This window comes from Podarcis filfolensis (assembly GCF_964270895.1).
Source record: "Podarcis filfolensis genome assembly, chromosome: 6".
Taxonomy (NCBI): domain Eukaryota; kingdom Metazoa; phylum Chordata; class Lepidosauria; order Squamata; family Lacertidae; genus Podarcis; species Podarcis filfolensis.
In genome coordinates this window covers 461,191-470,876 of record NC_139609.1, presented here as the reverse complement: position 1 = coordinate 470,876, position 9,686 = coordinate 461,191, and the positions used below count along the sequence as shown (strand labels likewise).

The 9,686-nt window shown below is 46.5% G+C and overlaps 1 protein-coding gene and 1 long non-coding RNA gene across 2 annotated transcripts; one reads left to right on the top strand and one right to left on the bottom strand.

The window, feature by feature from the left end:
* Positions 1–134: 134 nt before the first annotated feature.
* GLRX5 (glutaredoxin 5) lies at positions 135–5,299 on the top strand. The gene is made up of 2 exons (XM_083621502.1): positions 135–693; positions 3,256–5,299. Exons 1-2 carry the CDS (start codon positions 372–374, stop codon positions 3,432–3,434), a joined length of 501 nt encoding a protein of 166 aa, XP_083477628.1. The 5' UTR covers positions 135–371; the 3' UTR covers positions 3,435–5,299.
* On the bottom strand, positions 5,068–9,600 carry LOC310765904. Its single transcript, XR_014549867.1, has 3 exons — positions 9,112–9,600; positions 6,850–6,972; positions 5,068–6,340 (listed from the first exon to the last, which is right to left on the bottom strand). It is a non-coding gene; the product is annotated as an uncharacterized lncRNA (long non-coding RNA).
* Positions 9,601–9,686: the final 86 nt, after the last annotated feature.

Below are 9,686 nucleotides of genomic sequence, written 5' to 3'. Positions count from 1 at the left end.
AGAAAGCCCCATCAATCACAGCACAGCGCGTCGCGGTACTTCCTTTGCGCAGTCATAGGAGGCAGCAACAGCTCCTCTACCGCAGGAGAGATTTTATTCAAAGGACCCCGTGCGGTACGATTGGTCACTGGGGACGAATAGGAAGCGGCCGGCCGACCTGGCCTCAATAGTCATTGGTAGCTTGAGTTCGACTGACAGGAATGCCTACCTTTCCGTCGCGGCGCGTACGGGGCGGGGCTAAGGAAGCGCAGGCAGCCCCGCTTAAACATTATTGGTAGCCCGAGCGTGAGTGACAGAAGTGGAACCGTGGCCTGCGTCCCTTTGGCTAGGCCGCGAGGTCGCCTGAGGGAGCCTCCGGTGAGCCCGCAGCCATGAGCGGGTCCTTCTGCCGGCTGCCCGCAGCCCTGCGGCGGTGGCGCGGCGCGCGGCCCACGACACTCTTGGCGCGGCCGCTGAGCCAGGCCGGCCACGGAGGCGGCGGAGCGGAGGGCGGCGAGGACGTCGCTTCGGCCGCCGGGTCGAAGGAGGCAGTGGGGCGCCTGGTGCGCGCTCACCCGGTGGTGGTGTTCATGAAGGGCAGCCCCGCGCAGCCCCAGTGCGGCTTCAGCAACGCGGTGGTGCAGATCCTGCACCTGCACGGCGTCAGCGACTACCGCGCCTACGACGTCCTGCAGGACCCCGGCCTGCGCCAAGGTAGGCGGGCTCGGCGGAGGGGCCTCTGCGCCCGCGACACCCCGCGAGGCTGCCCCTCTGAGGGGAAGGCGGGCTGAGGCCGGCTTGCGGGGCGGCAGGGAAACCTCGCTGCTGCTGCTGCCCGCCTGCATTTGCCAAGGCCTGAGCAGTGGGTCCCCCCCGCCCCTCTTTCCCTCCCTGCTGTGGTTCCACGGAGTCTTCCTCATTGAGTTTCTGTGCCGTGGCCTGGCGGGTGGGAAGCGTGGCTGCGGGTTACGACTGTGTGGCCGGGCGTGGGGCCTAGTTCTCGCTCCCCGCCACCCCTCGCCCAGTCTTTCCCAAGGAGGAGAACGGGTGCTGCTGGGTGCCACGGCCTGCAGGCGCCCTGAGCCTCTTTCGGCAGAAGAGCACAACCCTCCCCTCTCCCCTTCAATCTGATGTTTCCCGAAAGGCTGTGTGAAGTGTTGCGTGCACACACGGACCCATCCAGGCTGCCGTAGCCTCCAGCGCTTCTCTCCACCGGCTTTTCCTGCTCTCGAGTAATGAGAGGGGAAGCGGTTGCTCTTTGGTCCTGCCTTCCCCGCAACTTGGGAGCTGGATGGAGATGTCCGTGCAAGTGCTCGGATGATCCTTGTAGGATCGCCAGTCTCTTTTTGCAACTCAGGAGGGCGCTGCGACCAAATTGAGATTTCCAGTTTGGGGCTTGCATAAGTTCTTAATATTTTATTATTTATTAAATTTATATACTGCCCTTCATCCGAAGATCTCAGGGTGGTTCAGAAGATAAAAATACAGGATAAAAGCAAAATAAATAAAACAATAACACCCCCCTCCCACAAACACATTTAAAAGGCTGTAGAATATAAATCACCCAAAGGCCTGGCTGAAGAGGAACGTTTTTGCCTGGCTTCTAAAGAGTTATGAGATTGTATCATTTTTCAGAGCACTTCTAGAATATACACAAGAGCTTGCACCACTCCCTCAACTCCAAATGTCTGTCGGGAATAGATAAATAATTTGGACAGAGATAAAGAATTTGTATTTGCCAAACAGAGCAAATAGGTGTTGAAAAGCAGTAAAATATCCTTTTTTTTTAATATGCAAATACATTTAAGGTTAGGTCCAAGAAGTGCTATATCTTTGTTCAAAAATTTCTGTTTAATGCATTAGGAAAGTCTTCATGTAGTTTCTGTGAATCTGTTGGCCAGGGATCAGGGCTAGAATTTGAATCTTGAATGAGTTGCAAGAAGAAAAGTTTTAACGGAGGAAACAAGAGCCAATGCAGTGTTTTGAGTGTTAGTCTAGGACCTGGGAGACATGGTTTCACATTTCTACTCAATCATGAAGGTGACCTTGTGTGAATCAGGCTTGGCTGAACCTTCCTCACAGGTTGGTTGTGAAAATAAAATGTGGAGGTGAATGATGTGCTTTACCTTGAGCTCCTTGAAAGGAAATGTGGGATATAAATGTAATAGTAAAGATAAGAATGCAGTGCTGTTTCAACATGCTAAGTAGCCATGGAATGTAGAGAGACAATTGAAAAATGGGGCAGTGAGAGCAGAATCTTTTGCTTTGGGGGAAAGTGGCCGGATAGAATCTGGAACCAGGGTCTCTACCTTTTGGAGGAAGGATAAACTGCAACATGTGTTTTGCAGGCAATGATTGATTTATACACGCCTAATTAATATGCAGCAGAAAAAAGGGTGGACTAGGGGGCAGAGTGGGCTGATGCGCACTCCACTGATGTGCGCAGGGGTCAGGAACATAACCCACACACAAAATGGTTGTTGCCTCTATTGTAATATTTTTTTAAAAATCTAGATAGCAATTTTTTTTTATTGTGGGAATTAAACTGAACTGATGATTCCTCAGGCCAGTGTTTCTCAAATGTTATGAGATTATCCTGGATCCTCCATACCAATCTTGGAAACTTGCTGTGTGTACAGGGGGTTATGTGTGCAGGGGGCTGGACTAGATGACCTTTAGGATCCCTTCCAACTCTTATGATTCTATCTGTTTACAGCACCACACTAGTTTTCTGTAAGTAGCTAAAGTACAGTACTGGATTTGATTGTGGGGAAACCCCATTTCAAATTGCAATGGACAAGCTTAATCTATGGGGTTGTTGGAATGAAATGCTGCTCTGTTCCCCATATAGCTTAAACAATATACTACTGCTTTCCACTTGCCTGGCTCCAAAATGCCCTTGTATAGTTTTGTGTTTCTCCTTGGTACTTCTGTCTCTAATCTGAAATAATTGGCTCTGCAGCATTTTTAAAATTTGAATGAACTGATTCTATTCCATAATTCCATGCTTGGAAACCTCAGGTCTTTAATTAGTCAGTTTTGTCAGCTTAAATTGTGTTTTACACAGTAGCAAAAGGACAGGTCCCCTGCCCCAAGTCGAGGAGGAGAAGAGAGAAGGTGATACAGACTTAAAGCCAATAAGATTTGCTAAAAGGCTATGGGTTGTGTGCTTCCTTTCTTTTCTCCAGTATAGTCTTAACTGCCTTGCCAGTTCAAAAACACTGTTATAAGTTGTCTAATGTATTTGGTTTAATTTGTCTTTCTGTTTTGATTCAGGAATCAAAAACTATTCCAACTGGCCTACTATTCCCCAGGTCTTCCTGAATGGTGAATTTGTAGGGGGCTGTGATATACTACTTCAGATGCATCAAAGCGGGGACCTAGTGGAGGAGCTTAAGAAATTAGGAATTCGCTCTGCACTTCTGGATTCGGAGAACAACCACGGAAAAAAATAAGCAAGTGACTGCTATGACTTTGACAAAGAAAACTTTTGACAATTTGGTACCAGAAAAGCCTTATGCAATTTAGCTCAGAAAGGCAACTTTTTGAACTAACAATGAGGTTTTATCATTAAGCATTATGTTACCCACTCTACTGTACAATAGACTGATATGTGGCTATTCTGTCTTGAATTTTTTTTAAGCATAGCTCTGTAAATCAAATGTTTTACAATCAAAGTAAATAAGTAGTTCACTTCTATTTTTAATGATTTTGTGTTCATTTTGCTTGAGTCACCAAAAAGTGGAACTTCTTTTTCTGGGGTGTTTCCATACTAGCTGTTTATACTCCAGAACTGTTACTCTTATTTACTCACTTTACAGTATCATTAAGTTTTTGCTGTGCTTTCACTGTGGTTATTTCATATTTCCCCATGCTGCATAAAGTCTGACTTTAAAAGAAGAAAGAACAATGCTAGTTCCACAGGTGCAGATGGCCTAGCACTTCTCTTCCATTTTGAGATGTGTAGTGGCTATTTTTAAATTGGTGCTAATGCACTGTGGTAAAATTTAACAGATTAAAAATAAACAATAAGAAAAGGAAAAGACAAGCATTTAAGAATGGTGTGCGGCAATAAGTAACTATTTCCTGAAGCACCTGATGAGAGAGAATGAAACAATTTGAAGAAGTAATCAAATAAATTTAAAGTGACTGCTTTGGGATTTACATCAGGCATAGGTTGAATTAGGCAAGTTCAAGGTCATTTGTTACCTGACTACTCTTCTTTCACCAGCAGAAACTTACAAAGATTTATCGCAACACATATGCCCCTGAATCCCAACAATGCTAACAACAGGAATAAACTCCATTTAAACTCAGTGGGATTTCCTTCTGAGTAAATATTTGAAAGAAGGTCATTGCTGCTACTGTTTGTTTCTTCTCCCGTTGCTAGGGTTGTTGAACAAAAAAGCAGGGTTGTTTTTAAAAGTTCCTTAAAGGGCATCTAAGTAATAAGACAGTTGCTCTTTAAAAAGCACTATAATGCATTGAAACTGCTTTAAAAAATCCCAGTGAGGAATTATTAATGAACAGTTGCCTGGATGTGAATTGTACTCTTCTGCACTGGTGTGAGTGTGAACATAGCTTAGTGGAGTGTTTATGTGGAAAAGGCACAATAATCCTTGCAGTGTGGAAAATCTATTGCAAGTCTGCTCATAACTAACACTATGTAAAGCAGTGATTGGGTAGGTCTAGGAGCTGTGCATCTGGAAGCATCCTTGGATCATCTTCATAATTTGCAAATTGTGTTCTAGGCATAGTGTGAGTTTCCTTTGCTTCTCAGTGAAAAATGAAGGAAGTTGATGCCTTCGTTTTATTTGTGTAGAGTTTAGGAACCTAATCAGCCTATATTTAGGGACACATATTAAGAGTGCAGTAAATTCTTAGCTTGAAAACAAATACCACAGTAGTCATGATTACTGTTTCCAAAGTCAATAAATGGGTTTGGGGGGAAAGCCAGAAGTTTGGATTAAAAGCCAGGAAGTAACTTCTACCTCTGCCCAAAAGACTGCCTCAATTAATATAAAGTCTATAATCAGTGCTTTAATATATATAATCTTAATTTTGTGGCTCCAAATGGAAAATGTGCAGTTTTGGTATCACAGACATAGTTTATTGCTAGTGTCCATTTTTATATAAGTGCACAAACCCCTTGGGATACAGCCTTGGAACCAATAATTGGGTGTTTAACATTCTGAAATATTTTGTAAAGTTATGCATGGACATGTGTTTTTTCAAATCTGCAGTGATTTGTGCTTCACTGAAATATATTTTCTATCCAGTTGAATGAGGAAATAAATCTGTTTCATGTTGGACTGAAAAATGTAGACAGCATAATATTTGTTGATTTTTTTAAAAAAAAAAACCCTCGATATATCAAGCTCCCTTAATGTTTCTGTTTCTAGGCACAAAAATATATTCATTGAAAGCTTACACATTGTTTTGTGCAGCTACAGTAGTGGTAAAATAAGTAAAATAAGGGCCCTCACTATTTTTAAATAGGCGAGCAGTTTGTACCATTGGATACAAGTAAATAATCTGAGATATTTGTCTATTATTGATCTGTGATTATTTCAAGTTTCCTTTTGAGGTAAAGGGCCTAGAACATGAATTTTAAAATCCTGTCTCTTCACTGATTTCTTGATATTTTTTAAAGCCAGCAGTATGATGGAAAGCTCTGAAAACATATAAGGAACAGTTTTAACAGCACAATCCTAACCGTGTCTTCTCAGAATTTAATAGGACTTATCAACAATATTAAGGAGCATGAAGGCTGGAGGGCATTGAGAAAGTGACATGTTGGAGTCATGTCACTTCCATTTCTCTGTGTACTTTTCACTCTCTCCCCACCCATTGCAGACATGTGACTCCCAGAAGCTTGTCCTTGAGGAAATGTGTTCCCTCATTCCTGATATGTAGGAACACATACTCCAGCACTGACAGAGATGTAGACGATAATAAAGTGAATGGAAATATGTTAGACAAAGTTGGCTTTGCTAACCCAAGGCACCCAAGACTAAAAATGATGCTGTCTAGTCTGCACTTGTGCAACATCACCCATAAGTTCGGTTTCAAGTCCAATATGATGGGAGAGCTTATGCTTTGCATTCACATTCCCCAGGGTGCCGTCCAGCACCTCGAGAATGTGCTTCCAGTTGGAGCAGGCCACCTTGGACACATAGCAGTACAGGAAGCAGTGCTTGTCATTCACCAGGAGGTGCTTGAGTGCCATCCGTTGCTGCCGAGAGCTCCCACATGCGAGGTGCATCTGCTTGACCGCACGCAGAATGGATGGTCCAGTTGCAGATGTCACGCAGAACCTGCACAGCCATGTCCTCCACCCTGGCGCTGCCACCACGCCTAGCTTGTGTAATAATAAAATTTAAAGTCATATAGATCAACACAGGAAGACTGACCTGAAACCATTTTGACTCCCAAGCTGACCAAATGTTTTTTCTGCAAGGTGGGAGGCGATCAGGAAGCCCTCCCATTGTCTCAGGAATTAAGTAATCACCATTTCAAAGGGTGGCAGACTACCAGGAAAGGCAATCAGATAAGGCAGACAGGAAAAACAACATTCAAATTTCTGTTGTGGACCACCTTTTCTGTGATGTAGGTATGTTTGTGGGGGATGGTCTTGGGTTACACCCCTTCTGTGATGTATGTATGGAGGGGTGGTCTTGAGTTCCAGGGCAGGGAATTTAAAGATCAATAAAGATCAGGCTCACTAGATGCGTTGCTTCTCAATATTCTCTGGTTGGCCTCTGTTATTTTCTCCTACCAATAGGGAACCCATGTAAGGACTCTATACGGGCTCTTGGATACCCCATAGGGGAAAACGGGCAGATTTTGTTTACCACACCTGGAACTCACCTCAGAAAGGGTGCAGCAGTGGGGGTTCCACCTCTGCCAGAATGCCCTTCTAGATTGAGGAGCAGGACGCTTGACACCAGGATCACACTGAACATCAGCATGGAAGGTACAAGCAGGCATGTGCTTGTGCCTTCCATGTTTTATGTACAAAAAATGGAAAAGGGGGGGAAACCACCAAAGAGGAATTCAAACAAATAGCCAGCACGTGTAGACACAAAGTCAGAAAAGCTAAAGCACAGAATGAACTCAGGCTTGCTAGAGAGGTTAAAAGCAACAAAAAAGGCTTTTATGGGTATGTTCGTAGCAAAAGGAAGAACACAGAAACAGTGGGGTCACTCAGAGGAGAAGATGGTGAAATGCAAACAGGGGACACAGAAAGGGCTGAACTCCTCAATGCCTTCTTTGCCTCAGTCTTCTCCGATAAAGAAAATAATGCCCGACCTGAAGAATTTGGAGCAAATGATTCAGCAGAGGAAACACAGCCCAGAATAACTAAGGAGATAGTACAAGATACTTGGCTAGTCTAGATGTATTCAAGTCTCCAGGGCCAGATGAACTGCATCCAAGAGTATTAAAAGAACTGGCAGATGTGATTTCAGAACCACTGGCAGTCATCTTTGAGAATTCCTGGAGAACAGGCGAAGTCCCGGCAGACTGGAGGAGGGCAAATGTTGTCCCTATTTTCAAAAAGGGGGAAAGAGAGGACCCAAATAATTACCGCCCAGTCAGTCTGACATCAATACCAGGGAAGATTCTGGAGCAGATCATTAAGCAAACAGTCTGTGAGCACCTAGAAAGGAATGCTGTGATCACCAATAGTCAGCATGGATTTCTGAAAAATAAGTCATGTCAGACTAACCTGATCTCGTTTTTTGACAGAATTACAAGCCTGGTAGATGAAGGGAACGCAGTGGATGTAGCCTACCTTGATTTCAGCAAGGCATTTGACAAGGTGCCCCATGATATTCTTGTAAAGAAGCTGGTAAAATGCGGTCTTGACTACGCTACCACTCAGTGGATTTGTAACTGGCTGACTGACCGAACCCAAAGGGTGCTCATCAATGGTTCCTCTTCATCCTGGAGAAGAGTGACTAGTGGGGTGCCACAGGGTTCTGTCTTGGGCCCGGTCTTATTCAACATCTTTATCAACGACTTGGTTGATGGACTCAAGGGCATCCTGATCAAATTTGCAGATGACACCAAACTGGGAGGGGTGGCTAACACCCCAGAGGACAGGATCACACTTCAAAACGACCTTGACAGATTAGAGAACTGGGCCAAAACAAACAAGATGAATTTTAACAGGGAGAAATGTAAAGTATTGCACTTGGGCAAAAAAAATGAGAGGCACAAATACAAGATGGGTGACACCTGGCTTGAGAGCAGTACATGTGAAAAGGATCTAGGAGTCTTGGTTGACCACAAACTTGACATGAGCCAACAGTGTGACGCAGCAGCTAAAAAAGCCAATGCAATTCTGGGCTGCATCAATAGGAGTATAGCATCTAGATCAAGGGAAGTAATAGTGCCACTGTATTCTGCTCTGGTCAGACCTCACCTGGAGTACTGTGTCCAGTTCTGGGCACCACAGTTCAAGAAGGACACTGACAAATTGGAACGTGTCCAGAGGAGGGCAACCAAAATGGTCAAAGGCCTGGAAACGATGCCTTATGAGGAACGGCTAAGGGAGCTGGGCATGTTTAGCCTGGAGAAGAGGAGGTTAAGGGCTGATATGATAGCCATGTTCAAATATATAAAAGGATGTCACATAGAGGAGGGAGAAAGGTTGTTTTCTGCTGCTCCAGAGAAGCGGACACGGAGCAATGGATCCAAACTACAAGAAAGAAGATTCCACCTAAACATTAGGAAGAACTTCCTGACAGTAAGAGCTGTTCGACAGTGGAATTTGCTGCCAAGGTGTGTGGTGGAGTCTCCTCCTTTGGAGGTCTTTAAGCAGAGGCTTGACAACCCAGTGGCGTAGCGTGGGTTGTCAGCACCCGGGGCAAGGCAAGTAATTTGCGCCCCCTAACCCGTGGATTTGCGCCCCCTAACCCGTGGATTTGCGCCCCCTAACCCATGGATTTGCCCTAACCCCAGATGTTGCGCCCGGTGCGGCCGGCCCCCCCTGCACCCCCCACGCTACGCCACTGTGACAACCATATGTCAGGAGTGCTCTGATGGTGTTTCCTGCTTGGCAGGGGGTTGGACTCGATGGCCCTTGTGGTCTCTTCCAACTCTATGATTCTATTCTATGATTCATGCGTCCCTGGTGCCACCCAGCAAGTGGGCCTGGGAGACGCCCCCACGGGGTGAAAGAGCACGGAGACTCGGTTTGCTGGACGGCCTCAGGCTGGAGGGGCACGCGGGTGCTGGTGCCACTTGATGGTGAGCCTGCCAGCCTCAGCCCTGCCAGCAGCCGCCTGCTTGGCTCTGGGCATCGCTGCCTACAGAGGGCGCTTGGGCTGTAGGGCGATGGGCAGGACCTGCCCCCTGCTGCTCTTAGCGAGCAGGGCAGGCGTCAGGGCTGATGGGCGTTGTAGTCCACGGCCCCTCTGAGGCCCCGCAGGAGGGGCGAGGGCGGGAGGTTGGGAAGCGGCCACGTGAAGGCAGGCAGGCAGGCAGGCAGACAAACGGCGGCCTGCTCGGAGGCGTCTCCTCGAGGCCCTCCTAGGGAGGCGGAGCGGGAGGGGGGGAGGCGCCGGAGGAGACGTCAACGCGCAGTCCAGCGTCGCTTCCTCGAGAAATCGCCGCGATCGCCCGCATTGGCTTTCGTTGCACCACGTGCTCCGGGCGCTGCCCTTCCATTGGACGCTTTCTCTCGCGTTCCGAAGGCGGCG